Below are 23,742 nucleotides of genomic sequence, written 5' to 3'. Positions count from 1 at the left end.
AGCCCAATCCGAAACTTGTTTGCTCAGCAGTAAGTTGCACTGTTTTCAGTGGGGTTTAGTACCAAGCAAGTCTACGTGGGATTGTAGCCTAAACCACATCGCTGATTTTACCTCTGCAGAAGCACTTCGAGAGTGCAGTGAGTGTATCAAGTAGTGCATAACCACCTTACGTTTAACCTGCATCCGTGGCTTGGCTGTTGGCAATTTTGGCACTTCGGTGCCGTTTGGTTGTGTACTTGCCAATCCAACTAATAAATCCGGAGGGAGGGAGAAGTCTCTACCTGGCGTTTACCCCTAGATTGAAACCTACAACAAAGAGGCCCGGTCGTTCGGTCGGTCCAAAGTTCAGCAGGGTGCAATCTCAGTATGGTTTTGTTTGGGAGAGAGGAAAAACACAAACCGCAGGCTTGGGCCAGAAAATGGCACTCGACTGGGAACCGAGGCGGTGGTTTCGCCTAATCTGTCCTTAACTGCTACATTGTGGCCGAGTGCAGAATAATTAGTGGAAAAGAACACAGAGAGAACAAAGGCGCTATTCCAGCGCGTCAGCCGGCCTTCTTCTGTGGGGCTTCCACTACTTGCTCTCTGCCAAGGAAACTGCTAGATCTTTAGCAAAGGGCTGCCTCGCGTTTTCCTTCTACTCGCTAGAGTAATTCACTTCATTTGAGTGTGTGTGTGTGGGGGGGGGGGGGGTCCCAAGTATGCAAACCGACCCGAAGTACGTTTACTCAGAAGGAAGTTCCATTCGGTGCAATGGCGGAGAACTGCGACTTAGGGGTGTAAAGGAGAAGGAGACATCTCTCTTGCTCTTTACATCTCCAATGCAGCCATCTGGAAGTAAACCCCATTGAGACTTTACTGCTAAATGAACATGACAGTCTGCGGGGCTGAGCTTGCAATACTACACATAGTGGATTGCAAGTAGAACTCGCCTCTGAGTAAGTGTGCCTAGCGCCAGGCTATTCATTTATTTTAATTCATTTACAGTGCAATCCTAAACAAAGTTACTCCAGCAGTAACTCTGTTTAGGATTGTGCTGTTATTCTCCACCTTTCTCCCCTGTGGGGGCTTACAGCATTCTTCTCTCCTCCGTTTTTTCCTCACAACAACCTTATGAGGTAGGTTAGGCTGAGAGAGAGTGACTGACTCAAGGTCACCCAGTGAGCTTCCACGGCATTGCGAGGAATCGAACCTACGTTGGCCAGATCCTAAACTGTCGCTCTACTAGCTACAAGTCCACACTTACTTTAAGGTTCACTCCCTATATCTCTGCACTTAACTGCAGGTTGCCCTGCAACCCGAGGCTTGCAATTCTATATGACTCTTCGGTATTGATGGGATGGTTACGCTCTGTGATCTCAGTAGTTGGGTGTGAAGGTTGAAAAATCAATTCATAACTTAGTAACAATCCGTGCTACTTTTGGCACCTGGGTTTGTTTTCTTTGCAAATACAACGTAAAGGCCATTTGAATTCTGAGCACATTCATTTGAAGCAATGCAAATCCATTCAAATCAATGAGAAGTTTCCCATTGACCTCAATAGGATGTGGATTGCATCCAACATAAATCAGGCTCAAGAAACCTATCCCAAAGTGATGGCTGCGAATCGGTTGTGCTACTCTGAAAAGGGGGTGTGGGCTACTTTTACCGACATTTACCATCTAAACATAAATTCAGAGAGAACTGGATCGCAGAGAAGGAAATGGCCAGTATCAACCTAACCTCTGGTTCAAAACCCCTTCCAAACTTGAACCAAAAGTCTTTGTAATGTTCTCTCCCCCTCGCCCTCCCCTGCTTTGTATCTAGTCTTATGGCTCCCAAACCATAAGCACCTTTTAAGGTAAGGTGAGCGTAGGTCAACTAGACTCCTACTCGAGTTTATTCAGTGGGGCTTATTCCCAGGTAAGTGTTTTCAGGATTGCACAGTTGTAAAAAATAAATACATAAACCGGGCAATCCTAAGTATGTATACTCAGTAGTAAGTCCCTTTTTGTTCACTGGGACTTATTTCCTTGTAAGTACTTTTTGGATTGCAGCCTCAAACTACAACCTTGATGAATTAAAAAGGCACTTAATATCCCAAATACACCAAACTTTTTTTGTGGTGGCGGCCATTTCTTCCTTAATCTTCCTTGCAGAGAAAGACGGAGGTGACCAAAAATTACTGAAGATGATTTCTAACAATGGCAAAAGACCCGTTTGTTTGCAGCATTCTTTTATTGTGCGTGTTCTTATTAGAAACCCTGAGAACCGCTTTGCTACAGGCCAGATATGCGTGTCTTGTCGTCTGGAGCCTACCTAATCACTTTGCCTCCCTTGAAATTAATGCTGGGAGGTCAGGAGGCATTAATGTCCTGTCTCAAGAAATAATTAAATTGTTGTTAACTTCTTCCTCCTAGGGAAAATAATTTTAGTCATTAAACAAACAGAAATAAATAAAATTCTGGAGCCATCATCGCTGGGTCCATCATCAGAGAAAATTAGAGCAAAGAAAACATTGGGAGGGGGAGAGAAGGTAAACTGCAGAACACATAATTGTTCTTGGAGTTTTTGACTACTAATTAATTACCGGGGGGGGGGGGATGGCACCGAGGCGACTCCCTCCCCCCTTGGGGGCTGCCTGTGGAATGCAAGCAAGGGCTCTCCCAGCTTCTTCTCCCCCAGGGTCCCTCTGTAGGTCTTTTACACCAGCCCAAATCCAGTTAGTTCTCTCAAACGCTTCACTAATATGTTGAATTCCACCCAGCTTGAGTTTAATAGAATCAAATGAACCCGAATGATGGCAACAGTTTTAGCCTGTCTGGCACGTGGCTTATTAAAGAAAGTAATTGCATTTGAAAAGGAAAGACGTTTCCTGGACCCGCTTGGACGGAGGGAGGAAAGCGAGAGAGTTCTCCACACACCCCGAGGTTCCTCCTGAGTCTTTCAGAGAACGTCCTTTCCCGGACTCCTTTTCTCTTTCTTCTTCTTCTTCGTCTTTTTCTCTCTTCGCTGCCGAGGTTTTTTGCTCAGAATGTTAAAGATCAACAAAACACCAGACCTAAGCGACGGGGACAGCTGAGAGTCGGCTGGACGCTGAAAGGGGTCGCTTTCCTTCTGCTGGAAAGAAACTGACATGGAATCTAACGCGGTAGCTTCAGTAGGGAAAGTATTTTGACTAGCCTGTTCCTCGAGGACCTTTCTCCCCAACCCAGAGCCAAGCCCAGCTCTTCGCCCTAATTTTTTTTGGCACAGGGGAGGAAGGATAGTAACGCTGATCACCCTGGGGCCCATTTCCCTGCCCCCCCCCTTCCTGGAGGTGGGCAGCTCCTTCCCTAGCAATCAACTAACGCCATTTTCCAGGTGAACGTGTTAAAAACCACACGAGTCCATGAAACCTGCCGGTGTGTTTGGGTCTGAGAATACGGATCTGCGTACACCTTGGCCTCGTTCCTTAAGAAAAGGGCCATTGGTTTGTTCTGCAGAAGTGCCCGGCACTAATCAGCTCGACAGAAGCCCCCGTGCTTCTGTGTTGCGCCTGGCGCCCTTGAGACAACTGAAGCCGCTCCCATCCCGAGAGTCTCTTTTGTTGCACAGGCGCCGAGAGCCTCTTGCCCAGGGCCAAGCCCACCGGGGAAGGCTGCGCCCACCCCAGTGCCCACTCTACCTTCCTCCTAAGAAGCCGGGCTCGTTCGGAATGAAAGCACAGGCACCCCTGGCTGGCCGGGGCGAGCTGGCCACGGCAACGATCCATTTGGCAGGCGTCTCTCTCTCCCTACATTCCTGCCTGGTGCCGGCTTGTTTTCTCTGGGCAGTCTGCTTGAGCAGACTAGCCCGGAGGTTGTCACTGAAGGCAGGGAAGCTTTTATTTGGGCCGGGTTGCCAAAAGATCCACGCCGAGTCTAGCAATAGCCCAACGACCTGCAAATCTGGCCACACAAAGACGGCCATGTAGCTGCTGCGGCGCAAAGGAGAACTTGGCCTATAGCCTAGGCGCTATTAGGCTGTCAGGGAGGGGGAACGGGACCCTGTGGGAAAGCACTCCCGCGGAGGCTGGTGGTTTCCTACAGGTCAGCTCATCTTCGCTGGAACCTCCTTCCTTACGAGTTACGACTCCGCGGCCGATAACTTGCGCTGAGCCGCGAGTCTAAACGCTCCTGCCTTTCGCCACCCCGGCTCGGCTCACAAATCAGTAGACTTCACCAGTCTCAAAGGAACCGATCAGATGCCTGTTTAGCTGAGAAACATTTAATTGGATCGGCCCCACCCCCACCCCAGCACCTACAGGGATAATTCCCAGCGGCGTTGGCTGCACAGAATCTATGGGTTCTTGTACAGGTTTCCCCCACCTCCAGATCCCAAAACTTACGATCAGAGCAGCCTCGGGCCTTCTTTCGGGCAGCTCTGAAAATATACTAATGATGAGGAAAGTTAGTCACACTTAGACGTAATAAATGCACCTGCCGCTAAATTCTATGATGTGTCCCTATGACTTGAGTCCCACTGAATTCAGTGGGACCGGCTTCGGTGCACAACTTTGCAGTTCAGAGACTCGAACCTGAGTGTGCTTGCTTGAAAGTAAGTCCCGCTGAATTCAATGAGGGCTTCCTCCTAAGTAAATGTGCAGAGCCTTGCAGCCTTCAGAGGGATCTCTGTCGGTGCTGGGGTGGGGTGGGGGTCGATCCAATTAAATGCTTCTGAGCCGAACGGGCATCTGATCGGTTCCTCTGAGACTGGTGAAGCCTTGGAGGGACCAACCATTCCCCCCCCCTTCTCCTTTGAACTGCTCAGTGCAAGAAAACTTCTGCGGAACTGCCAGATTTAGATTTCGAGGGGTGGGTGGAAGCCTCTAACCTCACTCCCGCCCGCCGACCCTTCACTCCCGGTCCCGAAGGCCCTGCTGGAGGATCGGCCCCATAGATTTGCCTGGACTGGACGTCGCCGATCCAGGGTACATAGAATATCCAGCAGCGGGCCGGTTAGATTGCTGCCGCTCTCCTAGAGCTTTGGCTGGGGAGGGGGCGCAATGAGGCGGGAACTTTTTCTCTGGCGGCAGTGGGCTGATCAAAGGGAAGCAGACTCGGTTTCGCATAAACACTCGCACACGGTACAGTTCACAAGCTGGTGTTACTTGCGGGTTACCAACGTTCGCCAGCAGGCTGTTGCTGCGCTTCTTGTTCTCGGGGCCGTACTGAGGCAGGCCAGTGAAGGAAAGCGGGGAGGGAGCGGCCCCTTTGAAGGCGGGCTTGTCAGCTACCCCGGTTCGAACTCCCACCCCGACTTGGAAGAAAGTAGGCTTAGACCCCGATCTGATTTTCCTCTGAATAACAATTTAGAGTCCCGGTCTGTGCAAGGACTGTTGGGGCCTGTTGGGCAGCCCTAGCCTAAGGGAGAATCTCTGGTTCCACTTAAACCTATTGCCAAGCACCAGGAGTACACGCGTAATAATAGTAATTAAAAACAACAACAACGCGGATTACATTTCTAAGCACATTTAAGATTAGGAAATATTCTTCGCTGCTAACGGTCACCACAACTAAGCCATGCAGTTCTCACCTCTACCTTAAACGGGGCAGGCCTCCTTACCTGTTCCTAATCTCTTTGGTTTCTGTGGGAAATGGATTCCAAGCGAAGGCTTCAGCTGCGAGTCCCTTTGAATTTAATGTCACTTACTTCCGAGTAAGCTTGCAAAGACTAACCAGGCTGCCTCAGGAAGCGCGAGCGTCTTCGAAAACAGATTCCCACGGTTCAGCCCCTAAGCAAAAGTGCATGTTTACTCGGAAGTCACACGGGACCCCCCCCCCCCAACGAGGGCACATCAGGACGGCAGCCATAACTTGAAAAGTGTCTTTACTTTAAAGGGGGGAAGTCACATTATTTCAAGAAGACAGTAATGTGAGTGTTACCGGTTGCAATATGAAGTCCCAGTGAATACAACTCCGGTCTAACTCTCTAGCCTGACTCGGATCCAGGCGTTGCGGCCCTTCGGACATGGAAACGGTGCCACGGGCTTTCTCAGCGCAGGGCCAACCGAGTCAGCCGCGCCAGGCGCCCGCAGAATATGCTTGCGGCTCCCATTAGCCCTCTAACCCGGCGGGCAGGGCCAGCACCAATAAAGCGCCGGCTCGGGGCTTGGGCTTCAGTAGAAGGGCTCCGAGCCGCGCTTCTGCAGAGACAAAATGCTGCTGCCGCTGCGCGCAGGAGGGAACAGGAGACGGTGTTCCGAAGCACAACCAGGGACAGATCGGGCTGGAAACGACTGGCTCCAGCTGACTGTTTAAAAAAGCAAAATCTAAATGGAAATACCATTATGCAGAATCCCTCTCTAGACTGGAAAGTGGACAAGGAACTCCGGACAAAGGCCAACTTGTGCAATCTGTCCTATTTAAAAAACTGGCCCACCAGACCCATGTCCACGGCAACAACACTTTGGTTGAACTGAAAGAGACAAAAATCACTTCTCTCTCCCCCCCCCCCCACCCCCGAAATAGGACTTGTCCTGCATGGTGTAAAGTAGAGCACAGGGGGCTGCTCGTCCCCTGGAAAAGCGCAGACGCCTAAAATAAAGCTACACCCCTTCCCCCTTCTCGCCCAGACGGAAATCAACATTTCTCTATCGGCAGAAAAGAAAGCCATTTTTAAATTGTGTATTCTATCTGGGAAAGTGAACAGGAATATTAATTGCACTGCCTTTTTTTTTTCAAGAAGCGTGAATATTTCAATTTGTGATTCATTTTTCTACAGGAGTCTACCGTTGGTTAAATATTCAATAAATATTTAATAGACATCGCATCAGGCCTGTGCGTGGAGATCCAGCTCCTTAATAAAAAAAGGCCTCAAAGTCTTCTAATGAGTTAGCCCGCAAGAAAAAGAAATCTTTACTTTACCCTTTCCTCTCCTTTTCTTCTCCAGTTATTTTTTCCCCATCCACATGGAAGCGGCCATTCTTCCAATAATGGTTACCCCAAATAATAACCCCCCAAAATAGCTAATTGATAATCTTTGATTTATTTAATGTCCTTAACTGCAAATGATCAAGAGATAAAGGGCCCATTTCGTCTTACATTATTAATTATAATTTCAAAAAACATCAATACGTTTTCTCCATTACAATCACATTTATTATAAAATTAACATTTTAATTTTTTTTCTTTAAAATGGTACGAGTCATTTTAAAACCGTCATTTAAAGCCATTTCAAGCTGAAAAGAAAGAAAAGTATAAACCATGCAAATAAATTAAGAACAATGAGAAAGCCAACAGAAGAAATAAGAAAACTTAAAACAAAAACAAAAACACCCGTCTGGCTATGCTAAAAACATTGTGTAAAAACGGTGGAAAGTGCATTAACACTGGATGAACGTGCTAACAACGGCAATAATTAAGAGGCCACAACAAATCCGGGGAGAGGGGGTGGGTGGGGGAATCATGATTACTTCCCCGTTATTGATTGATCTGTGGAGAAGGGGGCAAATCCTCCCTCTAGCTTCGAATGGGCTGCGTGGGAAGGCTGGGCTAAGAGCAGCCTCCGGACAGACTGTGGCAGAGTCCGAGAAGGATCGGGGCGTTAAATAACCGGTTCATCCACGTGGCCAGGAGATTCCCTGATGGAGGAGACTCCTCAGTAACAGCTTGGTGGGGGGCGGGGGCGGGAAACAAGGAAATGCCGTTAAATGGCTTCAGTGACCTGTATCATATCCCAATCCCAGGCAATTTGGGAGAAGCAGGAGTCTCATCTGGAACTCCAGCTTTCTGCTGCAAGAGGCTTCAGGCCTTAAGGCCGCAGTCCGGGACCTCCCTGGGCGTCAGTTGCGTAGGGAGGCCTTTTGCCATTGACTTCCGCGGTTTTCCCAAGAGGCGACAGGGCGGCTTGAGCTCCCTGTCTGCTCAGCGACACACACAGCCCTTGGTGTTTTGCTGCTTCTCCGCACTGTAATGTCCTTCGAAGGCTCCCTTACTTTAATGTAATCTAAATGTCTAACTTTGGTTCTTTATCTCCAACGGATTAAAATACTGCCACAAACCTGGAAATTCTGGTGAGGTTACACCAAAGGGGAAGTAGTAGGAAAAAATCTTTCTTTCTTTCTTTCTTTCTTTCTTTCTTTCTTTCTTTCTTTCTTTCTTTCTTTCTTTCTTTCTTTCTTTCTTTCTTTCTTTCTTTCTATCCAAAGTCTACAGTGGTCATGAGTGGGGAAGACAAGGCTGATATATACAGTGTGTGTGTGTGGTGATTGGGAATTGATGGACTTTCCAGTTCAAAACAGAATAAACACGATGCATTGGGATACAATGATAAAGTAACAGTCCTTTCTCTCTTTTCTCCCCCTTTCTGCTCCCCCCACCCTCTTTCGCACGGATTGTACTGCTGGGAGGGAGGGAAATGCCTGGTCAGTTTGGCTAGAGATCTAGAGGAGACAGACAAATCAGGCAAGGGGATTCAGCCGGCTTGCCCCTCCAGTCCCCACCAGCTAAGAGGTGTTTAGGACGGGTCTGGAATACACACCTTGGTAGTAGGAGGGCTCCAGGGCCGAGGGCTCAATGCCACCCCTGCCGCCCATGGAGGCGCTGCTGAGGGGCAACCCGCTAGGCAAGCCGGCCCCGTAGGAGGAATATTGCAGCGCTTGCTCGTAGGCCTTGAAGTCCAGCTTGTGCTGCTGCTCCGAGGAGGACATGAGGTTGTTGATGGAGAAGGGGTGGTTGAAGGAATAGTGGGGGTCGCCCTTCAGGTGCAGCTGCGACTCGTGGTGCCCGAGCGAGTGACCCGGATGGCCCAGCGACGCCAAGGCCGGGCCGGTCTGCACCGAGGCCGCCGCTACCGCCGCCGCAGCCGCTGCAGCCGCTGCCGCCGCTACGGAAGGCTTCAGCTCGGCTCCGCTGCCGCCGTGGTCCAGGGCCTGGGGGCTGCCCGCGGCGCCGGGGTTCGAGGGGGCTGCCGACTCGAGCGGGCCTCCTTTGGGCTGGCCCCGCTGCAGGGGCGAGCCGGCGCCCGCCGGGTCTTTGCGGGCCTCCCCCGCGGGGCCGCCGCCCTGGCCGGCTTTGGCCCCGGCCTGCTTGTCGCACTTGAAGCGCTTCTGGCGGCGGAGGTAGCAGCCGTTCTCGAACATGTTGCCCGAGTCCGGGTGCAGCGTCCAGTAGGAGCCCTTGCCCGGCTTGTCGGGCGAGCGCGCCACCTTGACGAAGCAGTCGTTGAAGGAGAGCGAGTGGCGGATGGAGTTCTGCCAGCGCTGCTGGTTCTGGCGGTAGTAGGGGAAGAGGTCCATGATCCACTGGTAGATCTCGCTCAGCGTCAGCATCTTGCTGGGCGCCTGCTGGATGGCCATGGTGATGAGCGAGATGTACGAGTAGGGCGGCTTGGCGTGCGGGTAGCTGCGCTTGAAGCTCTTGGCGTCGCGGCCGCGGCTCAGGTTGGAGGGCGCGTAGGCCATGGGGCTCATGCAGGGCGCCATGGCCCCGTGGTAGGCGCTCAGGCCGTTCAGGGAGGCCTGCGGCGCCCCCATGGCGTTCATGCCGCCGGGGCTCAGCGCCGACCCCATGGCCGACATGCTGTTCATGGCGCCCCCAGTGCCGCCGGGGCTCAGGCTCAGGCTGGGGTTGGCGTAGGACATGTTGAAGGAGCTCGACGTCATGTTGCCGCTGGTGGTCATGGCGTTCATGCTCATGTAGGTGTTCATGGAGTTCATGGAGCCCAGGCCGGAGTTCATGTTGCTCACCGGCACCGTCGAATAGGCCTGCGGAGGGGACACGGGTTAGAGCCGGGAAAGAAAGGGCGGCTTTCCACCTCCCTCCCTCCCCCCGCCCCACAAACACGGGATCTCTCACATACAGCTCGCAGGACAACTCTCACACACATAAGTACACAATCAGGCAACACTGTTTCCATCCTCACAACCTACAGGCAGCGGGGAGAATCCACCCTTTGTGCTTGAAACCCCCGGGCTTCGCGTAGGAATCGGCCACTCGCAAATACCCGAAACCCAAAAGTGCATTCTCTGGAATCTCAGTTTGGGGCTGGGAAAAACAAGTCTGGGAGAAAGAGGCCGAAACTTCTTGGGCTGGCAGGCAGGGGGGAATCCCAATCCCTTCTTGTGCCCATTCATGGGCAAGGAGGTCTCTCTTTGTTCAGCTGAATTTACTACCAACAACCGAGTGCAGGATTGCAGCACAGCACCACCGGGCATTCATGGGCAGTTCCCTCACCCGGGCACCTTTACCCCGAGGAAGGAAGCGCGTCTGGAGCCAAGGCGTCTCGCCGAAAAGGACACCCAGAGCCTGCCCTCCCCAAACAGTCTCCGTGCTACTCGCGCTGGGCTCTTTAGAGAAGCGGGAGGAGACCGGGACCCAAAAGCCACAGGTCGGGGACAGGCGGAGGGAAGGCCTTCCTAAGATGGCAGCCTCTGGGCTGCGGGCGAGCGGGAGGAGAGGCCCCTGCGGCCAGAGGCCCTGAAGTGGGCAAGGGCCGGAGCTCGAGGGCAGGCGAGCAGGGCCGCGCCCGGGGCCGGGCAGTCTTTCTGCCGAGCGGAATTCAGAGTCCCCACAGGGAGGCCCACCCGGCGGCTGCAAGGCCCGAGCTCCGCCGGCGGCGCGCTTTTTCCCGCGGGGGCGGCAGGGCCGCTTTCTGGCGCGAAGCAGGGCCCGGGCCGGCCGAGCTCCCTGGCAGAGCGCCGGCCTTGGAACCAGCGGCCTAAGCCCCGGGCGGCGCCGACCCGCCCGCCCGCTCTCCGGCTCCAAGGCAGGCCCGGGCCCCGCCGAGGCCTTTCAGCCTCCCGCCGGGTCCAGCGCCTCAGGCCCGGCTACCCCGCAGCCGCTGGGCTGGCCCCCAGCGGCCTGGCGGGAAGGCTGAGTGCGAGGCGTCGGGGAAGCTACCCAAAGGGGCGCCTCTAAAGCCGCGGAGAAAGAACCGCAGGAGCCGATTCTCCTCGCCCTCGGGGAAATCTCCTCTAGACGAAAACGACGGAGGCGAACGGCTCGCCTTGGAAAGCCCGGTGCGAAAGGAGGGCCGCTTCCCAGGCTCCGGCTCGTTTCTGCGGAAAGTTCAGATGCACGCGATAAGCGCAGGCCGCCTTCTCCAGCGCAGTTACAACCCAGGCTCCCTCCCTAGGAGGGGAAAGGTGTTAAAAAAGATACTTCGGCGTCCTTCGCCACAAAATAATTTTCATTTGTAGTGGAGGAGGATACACGCCTATCCCGTTATTTGCAGATTGTAATAAACAGACCCACGCCTCTGAAGTCAAAACTACATGCAAAACTTCATATAGAAACTATTATTCACGTTTTATAGAGAAAAAATTCGCCTTTTGTGCGCAGGCATTTTTAAGTAATATTAATGTGTATATATAATTTTTACTTTTCGTTTTATTTTAAAAATCCCTCAACGTTTTAAACTAAAGAGAGGAATTATGGAGAGCAACAGTTTTTAACAAAACAATTTTTGTTTTTAAGGCGAGTGCCGTGGAGTTGGGAAGGGGCGTACATTTAATCTAAACCCTGCTTTGCCCCTTGTTGACCCTGCAGTATTAAAGAAGAGGGCCGAAGACGAGCGCTTACACAAACACATATGTTGAACCGGAGTCCACAGCCTGAGTTTGAGCGCCTGAACCCGGATATTGGCTCTGGTAAGACACCGCTAAGAAATATCTGCTCTTTGTACGTGCAGCCGGGGTTGAGTCTTCATGCGTCCCTTACTTTTAATTCATTTCGTCTCTTTTTCTAAACGCGACCTTTGAGGACCTGAAGATTTAATTTCGTTATTCTCCTTAATATTGTACCCCCTTCCCTGTTCATTTAGCGGGCTCATTCATTCTGCCGGCGGAGTTTTGCTCGCCCCTACACCCTTTATTGTTGGTTTGGCCGTCTTTGATCTTTTCTTTCAGTTCTTTGGAGCATATTGTAAAATAAGGAACGTGGATATGAATGGACAATGAAAAAGGCAAGTTCCTGGTATAGAGTCAGATCCTATTCTCGACAGCGCCACCGTCCGGTCAAAGGCAGAATCGCTCCCGATTTGTTTTTAAAAAATCACTCCCCTACCCCAAAAGCGGGTTGGAAAGTACACACACATTATTTTGCCCAGTATACAATATTAGTTTAGCACAGGAGAGGCATAGAGCGGCCAACACAATATAAATCTTTCCCCAGGGGTGGGGAAAGATGGTTATCGGTTTCCTGCTTTAAACACGTATATGAAGGCCCTTAATGAAAAAGACTCTGGCGGGTTGGTTGGGAGGAAGAGGAGTTAGAGGGACGTCTGTGTGTGCAGAAGTATAATCCACGATCCTAGAAAGGGATCAATAATTCTTCCTCTCACCCGCGCATTAGCTCGATTGCCCTGATCACCCCCCCCCCTCCCCGGGAGAGTTATTGGAAATTAGGCGGCTTTCTTCCGGGCTTTGCGGCCAGCTGTAATGTCGAAAACAGTAGATTTACACCACCAGGATGTGGAGCGGCGACCTGATTCCCCCGAGAGGACTGATCCCCTTTCTGCATGAAGGCCCCCGCCCCTCCCTGTCCCTTAGCTCCGCTCACTCACCTCCTGCGTCTCGGCGTAGTAGCTGTTCCACTCGCTCGTCTCATGCCCTTCCATTTTCACAGCCCCTAACATCATGGAGCCAATCTGCCCGGTGTAACCATCCAGCCCCTTCTGGCGGCACGCGAGGGAGCCCCCCCGAGTCTAGCAGGGAGCCAACCCTCGGGGAGGGCTCGGGCAAGCCCCGGACGGGAGGCAGGGAGCGGTGCGCGGCGAGCCACCACTTGAGAAAGTGAGGAAGTGCCGGCTGGGATGGGAGCGGACTTGAGCTGATGTGGATCTTACGTCGCAGCAGCGCCCACCTCCTCCTCCGCCGCTCCTCATTTGTCCGCCGCACAAAGACGTTCGCACCTACAAAGCCCGGAGATGCACCTGCAAACACGGCAGTTCCACTTCGCTTGCAACTCCCTCGGGGCGGCACTTTATTTGCAAAGCGGTGTAATTGGTTTAAGCGGGCGGGGCGGCGGGGGGGGGAGGAGAGACCAGAGAGGAGGTAAAGAGAAAAATGAGAGAGAGAAACCCAGGGAGGAGGGAAGGAGGAGGAAGAAAGCAAAAAAATACCCTCCCAGTTATTTCTTTATTTCTTCCGAAAGGGCATTGGAAGGGGGGGGGGCATTCAAGGAAAGCACATCCGAGAAGGCAACTCGGTTAGAGCATCAGGCTGCAAAGACCAGCCCAGAGCTCTTGCAGAAACTCAGAGGTTGACTGCAGGGGAGTTCTTGTCCATTGGGGAAGGTGTCTGAGGCTGGGGTAGGAGGGGTAAAGTGCGTCCCTCCCCGCCAACCCAAACGAACGATGTTGATCCCACACCACACAAACGCACACGTACACATGCACACACACTAGTCTTCTCAGCTATCCTGCAGCCTGCCTCGCGGGAGAGTTTCAGTCCCTTCGCGCTCCCGTCTTTTTTCTGCTCTGCCACCCCTGAGTCCCAGGCGTGTGAATGAGTCACAGGCGTGACGTTGAGCCACCCCGGGGCCCCGTGAATAGACGTTTGAATGTGGATCTCCTCCTGGCCTGAAACCTCGGCTTGGCAAAGGGCCCCGGTGAGTCACGCCGACCATTTCCGTGGCTTTCTCGGCTGAGCCCTCCCCCCCTCCCGCCCGGCAGCTTGCCTGGAAATAGTCACCTTAGGAACAGGCAGGGCGAGGCAGACCAGGTGATGCCCGCGGAGAGCTGGGCGAATGGCTGCGCTCCAGGGCTCTGCGGCTGCCGGGCCTGAGGCTGCACGTTGACTGGTGGCAGTGAAGCCCGTTGGTCTCGGCGGGGTTTACTTCCCAGGAAACGTGCATCGGATCGGGATGCAAGGATCCTTACAGCAGGGCCTGGCAGCAGCTCTGCGTGGCTGAGCCTGCCTGTGATACTCTACACAATAGTCATTACAAGGCAAGATCCTTGACTTCAATAGGGCTGCACCGAAGCAAGTGCGTGCCGGGTTCCATTGCCTCCAAATTCTAGAAACTAATGCGAGGGTCAAGCATATTGTTGCTGGGCCAGCGGAGGACAGAATTTTCCATTGCTTCTAAGTCAAGACCTCAGACGCTCATTCTGATTTTTGGACCAGTGCTTGTAATCCTACGTATATTTACTCGAGAGCAAGTAAATATATCATGCATAGCATCTACTGGGGAGCAGACCCCAATAAAATCTGTTGGATTTATTCGGTTAGGAGGAGGCTGCTGGGCCCCCTGGATTTAATGCAACCCATGGGTTGAATTGGATTTCACTCTCAACACCCCAGCCGGGCCTTTTCTTTCCTGCTTGGGCTAAATTATTATGAGCCCTAAAAGGCGGCAGAGCTGGCATCCTTTCCTTTCCTTCTTTTCCTTTCCTTTGTGGTGCTGACCCAGCGCCTAGGTGGTAGAACCCCATTTCCAAAAGCGTGAAAATTGTCTTGTTGGCAACAGGGAGGGCTATCCTCCTGCTCACTATATGGATCAGACCGTTCCTGCGATGGAGCAAAGAGAAGCCCCATCCACGGCGCGCCTCTTATCTGCATCACGCCCTTTCCGGTGCCATTAAACACCCCAGGGACTTTTTTCTCCAAGTCGGAATGCCGAGACCTGAATGTCGTTGATTTCCCTTCAGGGAAGGACAAGATGCTTAAAAGTCCCGCCTGGCCGCGGGAGCTGAGGGTCTACTTATTAGCCCCCCACTCCGTCCCGGAGATTTCTCCAATTTGCCTAGCGAGAGTATATCTAGGATCCACATCTATATCCCCACATGTATTTAGTTCTATGGGAGTACTTACACGTGTTGATGAAATTCTTAATAATAAGATAATAAGCGAAGATACAAGTAAAAACCGCTGACATCCTTGGCTTTAAGAAATACCATTTTCCAAAGAAGGCGGCTTCTCTTATCCCTCCCTTTCTTTGTTCCTTCCCCTGTCCTCACTTTTAAATCTGACAACAGCATTAAGTTAAATCCTCGAAACAAACAAATGTCTGAAATCAGCAGGAGAGAACAAGGGATGGAAATGTGGCCTTAAGGAAATAAAAGATGAAAGCAACTAGAGTACAAGCCGTTCCTAAGTATGCCCCGCACTGTAGACTGAAGTCTCCTCTCTGCAGGGAAACGCGTGAGGAACGCGTCGACATAGCATACAGCTAACCAAGGGACAGAATCGTGCCTTGTACGGGTAGGCAGAGGGGGAAGATAGTCAGTGGAGAAATTCCGTTTGTCATTATTTGCTAACGTTTGTAATTCCGAAGGAACACTTCGATTCGAAGAGCATTGTCTGGAATAAATTCCATTCAAAATTAACTTCATGGATCCAGGCAAAATTAAGCAATTCTCTGAGTCCCATTAATAGCTGAGGAAGAGATTTAATTTAGGTTGCTTGGGGCTGCCCGGAGCGGGAATCCTGAACACCTTTTCATCCCTGGCTTAATCCTGTTTGCCCGGAAGCCGACTCCTTGGTTTGCCTGGCAATAACTTCCAGTGTTTAGGATTGCAAATTTACTTGGAATTAAATTTACTTAGAATTAAAACCGAAAAGTTCTATTTTTTTTTAAAGCTACAGGAATCGGGGCTCTAGTTCTCTTTGAATGTCATTCTAGCAACCCGATCCGAAATACTTTTTCTTGGAAGAAAGTTCCATTTATTCCAACAGGACAAAGTAAAACAATCAAACAACTGCGGGGGCGCAGTCTAAATTGCCGACGCGTTATAGAGAAGAGGGGGGAGTTACTTCTTTTGTGTTTTTTAGACATTCTTCCCGGAAAACTTAGTTCATTTTGCTAGTTTCCTCAGCTCAGTTCTGTGAATAACTGCCAGCAGATGCCTGCAAAGACTAGGATCTGTATTATCAACCGCAGCGGCATCATCATTGTCATGATTATTTCCTATATCGATCAGAAACGTTTCCCAGCTCGCAGGTCAAAGAAATACATTCATTTGCTAAATAAAGCAAATGGTGAGATCCAATAGATCTTTTTTTTTTTTAAGCCTGTTCTCAAACCCGGTCCAATAACATCAGCGACCCTATCTTTTTCTTTCTTTAATGCCATCGATTCTGTGAGCAGAGGCTGTTGAGCAAGAAAGATTTTGGCTCGTGTGCGCGCCAGTGCAACAGAGACAACAGGCGGGGAGCTGAGCCGTTTGCGCAAAGTCACAGCGCCTCCTGTCGCCCAGTCCCCGTCGAAGGCGCGCACACCTGTTCCCGCCGGCCCAGCTGCGCCGGCAGCAAAGAATACCAGCTGAGTAACCTTGAAGAGCCAGGGAGGGCAGGGCAGGGCAGTTTCGCAGCAGACTCCGGGGAGGCACGTGGACCCGAGACCCCACTCCGGCTTTCCCTAACACCTTCACAGCTCAGCCTCGCTAAACGGCCGGGAATGTCCATTCCTCGCCTGCGCTGCGATTTCCTGGAAGGCTTCCTTGAGCCGAGAGGAGGAAACAGACGTGTCGGGCTGAAAATTGGCCATCGTGTTTAGGTGTTTGCCTGTTCGGCCGATCTCTTGGAGTTTCAACACCGCTGGAGGACCCCCTCCCCCCTCCCACCCCTCCTTTTGCAGAGCAGGGGGACTCATTCAGCATCTTCGCGGCACTCTCAAATACATCCGCGCAGGAAGGAGACTGCTGCCAGGCGGGAGGGCGCAACTCTTGCTAAGCGCTTTCGGATGCCCCTGAAGGCTTGGGGACGGGGAGGGCGCGAGACAGCTGAGCCCCCCCCCCCCCGAAATCCTTAACGCCCCTGGGGAGATGCCGTTTGCCTTCACGTATGCAGCAGCCTGAGGATCCCTTTCTTTATGTTCGCCTTCCTCCGGCAATGAGTTGGGGGGTGAGAATTTCATCGCTTCTCTGCTGTAATAGCAGAGGAAAGAGGCGGATAAGGGTGGGTGGGGAGCTTTTGAGCAGAGAGCCAGCCAGCGACCTCCCATGCCTCTTTCTCTCTCTGCCAGGGAACTTATTTATTGCACAGAGGCCGGTGAAAGGCATTAGGACCTCGGCTTTGTTTCTGCTGTTGCAACGAGCCGAACATTTCCAAGATCATCAGCTGGTTTTTGTTTTGTTTTTGTAATCAAAGTTGCCGCACAACGTTCAGACTCTGAGCGGCCACGAGAAGGGCTGGCCCTCTGGCCACCCTCAGATTAACAGATTAACCACCCGTTCACACCTGATTTCATCCCGCCCTCGCCCTCCTTTAGCAGGCAATCCGAAGCATACTTTTGCGTTCCCACTCAGTTCAGTGGGACTTGCTTCCAAGCGAACATATTTCTAGACGTGCTGTGGAAAGTGATTCCCATTGCCTTCAAGGGGGCCCTTGTGATGGAGTGAGTGCAATAGTGCAAATAATGCAGCGGAATTACGCTGTGCTGATTAGAGAGGCAAAAAGTTTTATTTGAGGAAGTTACATACCTGATAGTAAAGAGGAGAGAGAGAGAGATCCTTGCTATCTGACTACATCTTGCAGAGAGAGAGAGAAGAAGAAGCAGGATATTGCCCTGTTTAGCCCAATAGGAGACAAGACAAGGAAATGGCTCCCAGGAAACAACTACTCTCACTGTCCTAACTAAGTGACCCTGCTGCCCCCTGCATGGTAGGCTCTTCTTCCTTCTTGCCGCTGTTGTACACCAGACATTGCTATTTCCAACACCTTGGCGGGAGACATTTTTGGATCAAGGCAGTTGCGAACGGCAGAACGCTCCCCAGCCTGCCCTGAAAATGCGTTTAGTCCGATCTCAAATTAAGGATCAGCTCCTTCTGAAGTGTGCACAAATGGGAGGGTGGACAGTCTCCTTCCTTCTATCATAAGATTTTAAAAAATGCACATTTCATCTCTTTAAATTTCTCAAATCCTACAGTAGGTGGACTTAGACCAGGCTTCTTAATACTGCATTGAGGAAGAGAGCTTTGGCTATCATACCCTGGAGATCTAGTTGGTCTTTAAAGTGAAACAGACTCGAATCTTGCTCTTTTACGGCAGACCAACACGGCTACCCATTTGACACTATCTTCTAGGCAAAGTGTGTGTGTGTGGGGTGTGTGTGTGTGTGTTACAATGTTTGCCCGGTCTCAAAAAGATCTATTTCTCCTCCCGCAATGCCCAGAGAGATGTCATTGCAGGTTTCCAACAGGGCATCTTAGCTCATCTCCCATTCTCTGGTGAGCACAACACTGCCCGTGTTCCTTTTGAAGCGGAGCATTTGGTTATTTCTTTCCGCAGGAGATCCGCCCTTCAGAAAGTCCTCTTCACTCAGGAGGACAAAAATAAAGAAGGAAGCCTGCGATGTTGCCGGCAGGAAGGACAGGGCAGGCAGTCACCAAAGAACCGCCAATACAATGCAAGCCCTAGCGTGTTTCACTAAATTGCGTGGGGCTTGCTCCCATACAATCGGGTACAGGACGCAGCTTGGCGAGAAGATCCGTCCCATCCCCACGTCTTTGCTCCCAGAAACAGTCTTTCGATGCCGGGCCGGATTCCTGAGCAAACCCAGAGAAAAATGCCATTTTCTGTCCGGATGGTAAGCAAAATAAAATATAGTTAAATTTGCAGTGTATATTGGATTCGACTGGGGGGGAGGGGAAGAGAGCAAAGGCTTTTGAAGAGGAAGAGACAGGCTGGTCATGCACACCTTTGCCCGATAGGTTATTAAGCACCAAGCGATAGGAGTTTATTTTATAGACTGCCCTGAAGTTGAAACATTTCAGAAGTTTCAGATAGGCTCCCGTGTCGGTCTGCAGCAGATGAGCAAAGATCGAGTCCAGCAGGCCCATAAAGACCAACAAAGAAAATTGGAACCTTGCTCATAACTGGAGTTGTTGCCAATATTCCCGATGCTAAGCACCTGCGTGTGGCAGAAAGCTCCAAAATAAACCTGAAACTTGTTGCCAATTGCCTGGTTAATTCGAACAACTATATGAAATTCAACTCCCTCTCCGTATCTCCCTCCTTTTCCTTCTTCTGTTTCCCAGTTTGTTGCCTATTGTGAACCTTTCCTTTAACCACTTCGCTTCTGGTATCTCTCACCCCCTAGCCTCCCTACCTCGGGGAAGGGAAGCGCCTAGTTTTCCTACCACCACCACTCCCTAGTGCCGCAAGTTACTCCTTTTAGTCGGGTTTGTGTGAAGTTTCAGTTTCAGCCAAACTAATGGTTTTCCTTTGCTTTGTAGATAGTGGACCGCAGACGTTATCAGCTTTGTTACCCAAACGCTTTGGAATGTTAGTGAACATTCTGTGCCATCGCACCAGCTCATCCTTTCCTGTATCAGAAGCTTCAATAGCACAAAGGCAAAGGATGGGACCAGCTTTCCAAATATATACGTGTAGGACTGAAATCTAAATGAATAAACCACAGCAGAGAGGAGAAGGTTGCTTTTATCTCGGTGCTGATTTCTCTCTCTCTCTCTCTCTCTCTCTCTCTCTCTCTCTCTCTCTCTCTCTCTCTCTCTCTCTCTCTCTCACGCGCGGACACCCACATACCCAGAGGGGGGATATGTGTAATTCCTTTTGAGTGTAGTGGGCTTGGATTTCAGGCTTTGGCAGGTATTTTTGACGAGGACAATTATTACCGCTACAGGTAGTACTTGGCAGCTTGATTTGATCCTATGTGTATACGTGAAGTCTCACCGAGCCCAAACCAGACATCCCCAAATCAGCGCACATATCCATCTTTAATTTGTGGTCACCCTAAAAAAAAATCCAGGGAGACAGATACCTTCTATTGATGGTATACAGATTAATGGTGGTATTGAGAATGTAGTGATAGGGGTTCAAAGCGGCTTCAGAGGCACCTGTCCTGGCAAAGGAGGCAACAGTTGTTTTGTGCATACCAGCAAACGAAGAGTTAATGCTGCGAGATTATGGCTCTCCAAAGGCCATCTATTGAGATGAGGGCAGAGACCTATAGAGGCCAATCAGAAATTCTCTGGCCTCTGGAAACTACTGTGTGTGTTCCCTTCCGTTATGCTCTTATCCTGCCCAGGCATTTCACAAGCCGCGAAAGAAAATTTTCTGGTTTTTTTTTCCTCCGGAGAAGGCGTCAATAGCCTTCAATATCCTGGTTGCTTGCAGCCCGGTCAGCCCCTGTCCCTCCCCTTGGAGCCCGGCAGGATGGACTCCAGTGCCTGGGCTCTGTTGAGGAGAGATTGGAACCCTGGGCTTCTCCTCAGAGGTCACACGGAGCGAGGAAAATTATGCCACCTCTAACGAAGGACTAAGGGAGCCATCCTAAATGGGTCCATTCAGAAGTCAGTTCCATGTTATTCAATGGAGCTTACCCCTAGGAAAGCATTGTCAAGATCGCAAACGAAAACAGAACTCCAGTGGCACCTTAAAAGCTAACAACATTTATCTCGGTATCAGTTTTGGTGAAACGAGCTCGCTTCTTCAGAGGCAATAGGAGAAATAAGTCCCCATTAGCCGCTTTTGACGAAAAGTACAGAGGGGGAGGGGGAAGAGGGAGAAAAGCAGAGAGGTGGAGTGGGAGAAAGAGAGTTTGCCGCCCACGGGAGTGAAGCTAAGCAGGTCTACTAGGAAGTAAGTCTCATATTATTCAGTGGGGCTTACTTCCATGAAAATGTTCTCAGGACTGTAGCGTCAGTCCGAAGAGGACGTGAACCGAGGAAGAACTTCGCAGGTGCGGGCAGGCAGCCCTGGCTGGATTCTGTCCACAATATTGATAATCTGGCCCGCTCTGAAAATCTTGAGTTCCTTCTTTCAGCTTTGCCGATCCGGCTTATCTACTTTCCAGGGAGTGTCTTTTCTATAAAACGGTGTGGAAGTAACTTGAGCATTATTTATTTGCCAAACTACAAAGCACCCCACCCATCCAGCCACCCCTTTCCACGACACTGGCTGTGCGGTTAGGAACAGATTTCGATCTTAGCTGAGGCTCCTAGCCTCTGTTCCCGGCAAACAACAGGACAGCAGCTCGGATGTATTTTCATTAACTGTTTTTGGATACATGCAAATAAACCCGTTGTTCCTTACTGTCTTCCTCGTCAGCGCATGCAAATATAGGAGTTGCACATTAATAGTTGCACATCCAAGTCGCTGTGCCTCAGCCTCGTCATGCTCGCTGCAATTTTTCTATCCTCCAGAAATTAAGGAACTCGAATGGGTTCCCTTAATGGCCTCGACATTATTGTAACCGCATTTTCCCCACGAGGAAATGTGAATCTCCGTTTGACTTTGAAGTTAGGACAAGGTCATCTCTGCAGCCTAGGAAGAGATTGCAGCTCACCCCGGCTTAAGGGTAAAAGGGAAGAGGGCTGAATGTTGTAAGCCCCTTTAGATCTTCATTTGGGAGGTTTTTTTTTTTAAGTTCCTACTTCTTCGGTACAGTTTATGGAAACAGGGTACCCACTCTGATACCGAAATAGAAAAACCATGAGTTGTTAAGGGCTATGTAGCCCTTCCTTATCAACGATGTAAGATTGGGCTCTAGACTGCCTTAGATCACTTTCCGTTAACATATATATAGCCAACATGGTAGGTATCGTGGTTAGAGTGTCCGACTAGGATCAGGGAGACCCAAATTCCAATCTCTTCTATCGTGGAAGCTCAGTGGCCTAACCTACCTCATAGGATTGTTGTAAGGATAAAACGGAGGAGAATGATGTTGTAAGCCGCTTTAGGTCTCCATTGGGAAGAAAAGAGGCAATAAATATGTAAATAAATAAATGCACCGCTTGATTCTAAACAGGTGCTGTTTCTGGAGCTGAATGTGGGAATGGACTCCCCCGAAAAACCCTTCGGAAGAAAAACCCTTCCAGCAGCGATGGCTTTCTTCACCCGCGCAAAGCAATCCTAGATGCTTACGGGAACAAGTGACCAGCATCCGCGTGTGAACTAGTCCTTTAACTTAAAGATCTGGGCGCTAAACTCACTTTAGCTTTAGCGCAATTGGTAACTAAGTGAAAGAAAACAGCCCTCTTTGGGAGGATGCTGAAAGGCCATTAAGTGCAGCCTTAGCCTATTTACTATTCTTAAGCGGGTCCTTTGATTGTAATGGAAACATTTCGCAGAAAATGGTTTGACGACGGTGCTAATCAATAGCTGCACCCCCGCCCCGCGTCCGGACAGGAGCTGTAGGTGGGCAGGGGGTGCTGCGATCCATGCCCAGGTCCAGTCAGTGGCCTTCCCACCCCTGATTTCAGTGACCCTAGGTTGCATTTTCGGCACATTAAGGGATGCTGGCATGGAACCGGTGATCGGCTTGACCTAAAGCCATTTAGGAAATTTACCGCACAGGGTGGCCCAATCCAACTGAAGCCAGTGGTGAGTAACGGCACGATCCTATTTGCCTTTATTTGGGAGCAAATCCCATTGAACTCAGTAGGACTCGCTTCGAGTAAACCTTTTTCAACTCAGATTTCACTTCCCACTTGCCATCGTTGGAATTAAGCTTAAATTAGTTATAGTGCAATCCCACGCAAAGTTCTTCCACAATAAGGCAGCACTGTCGTGTCTTACAGTTTCTGCATTAATCTAGTCTAAGCCCATTGATCTCTATTTTATCGTTTTGGTGCCGTTTCGTTCCTCCAAAGAGTTCCAGACAATGTACACGATTCTCCCTTCTTTCATTTTATCCTCATAACAACCCTGTGAGGTAGGCTAGGCTGAGAGACAAGGACAAGAAGTGTGGGGATTTGAACTCAATTCTATTCTAGCACTTTAACCACTGCACCATCCTGGTTTGGTTAATCCATGACCACTTGGACTGTCCAAATCCTGGCAGCCCAGGAAGCAGATCTGAATCTGGAAATGTTTGAAGTCAGCCTGCATGCCCTGCAACCTGGTATTCATTTCCCTCTGGCCAGTCATACCTTGTGTCCAGGAATCTGGGGGAAAGGAGCAGCTGGCTGGAGCCCCTACCGATTTTGGAGGGGGTGATATATGGAGCCAGTTCTTATGCAAATGTACTCAGAAGTCAGTCCTAGTGATTTCAGTGGCGCTTGCTTCCAGGTAATTGCAGCCTTAGAAACACCACCATTCAAGGCATCCACTGTAGTAAATGTCTTACATTCTTAGCTAATTTTTGCAAGGGTATTAACACAAGAGGGAGAGAAGGAATAGACTGTTTTTCTTCAAATGCTAGTTCTACCCAGAACCTGGGCATTGACTACAATAGCCTCATTCAGATCAATAGGCTTTGGGCATTGATTTCAGCAGATGCTGAACTGCAGCAATTACTTGGAGACAAATCCCACTGATGAAGAAGGGGCTTAATTCCTAGGAAATGCTTAAAATTGAGTTGCCAGACTGCAATAACTAACCAGGTTCATTGAAATAGGTTTCAGCAACAAGAATGAGAATTGTCCTTTCCAAGAGACTCTGTTCACACTCTTCAAGAATGAAATAAACATGTTGTTTATTTGTGTTTCTGAAACAATTCTCTAGTGGGGGGGGGGGCGGGATGAAACATGCTTTGGAGTATGGTTAGGACTGGAGCTATAGATGGATTTTACTCCAGGTTCAATCATATCACCAACACAGTTTAGTTAGGCTGTGAAGATTGGCTGCAGTGTTCTGCATTGACCTAAGAGCATCTTCCTGCAAGATTAATTCCCTGCAGAGATGTCAATTCTGTAGGAAATGGTGCGAATCCCTCATGCCATTCATTGCATGTGAGAAAAAGCTTACATCTACTCTGACAAAAGCGAAAAAATAAAGCATCCAGTTTACAGGACTTATTTATCCACTGAGAATGGATTTAATAATTTAAAACAATGCCAATAAGACCAGTATAATACATGCAAGCAACAATGCAATAAAACTAGAATTACACATGA

General features: G+C 50.3%; 1 protein-coding gene and 1 long non-coding RNA gene across 2 annotated transcripts; both read right to left on the bottom strand.

The window, feature by feature from the left end:
* Positions 1-2,216: 2,216 nt before the first annotated feature.
* On the bottom strand, positions 2,217-6,261 carry LOC129324730 (uncharacterized). Its single transcript, XR_008596556.1, has 3 exons — positions 5,886-6,261; positions 5,566-5,734; positions 2,217-3,099 (listed from the first exon to the last, which is right to left on the bottom strand). It is a non-coding gene; the product is annotated as an uncharacterized LOC129324730 (long non-coding RNA).
* Positions 6,262-6,974: 713 nt separating this feature from the next.
* Positions 6,975-12,859, bottom strand: FOXA1 (forkhead box A1). The gene is made up of 2 exons (XM_054972623.1): positions 12,505-12,859; positions 6,975-9,706 (listed from the first exon to the last, which is right to left on the bottom strand). Exons 1-2 carry the CDS (start codon positions 12,577-12,579, stop codon positions 8,447-8,449), a joined length of 1,335 nt encoding a protein of 444 aa, XP_054828598.1. The 5' UTR covers positions 12,580-12,859; the 3' UTR covers positions 6,975-8,446.
* Between the last annotated feature and the right edge of the window lie 10,883 nt (positions 12,860-23,742).

Source organism: Eublepharis macularius, chromosome 2 (assembly GCF_028583425.1).
Source record: "Eublepharis macularius isolate TG4126 chromosome 2, MPM_Emac_v1.0, whole genome shotgun sequence".
Lineage (NCBI taxonomy): Eukaryota > Metazoa > Chordata > Lepidosauria > Squamata > Eublepharidae > Eublepharis > Eublepharis macularius.
Note: the sequence above shows the minus strand (reverse complement) of the source record. Positions and strands in the feature narration are given on the sequence as shown.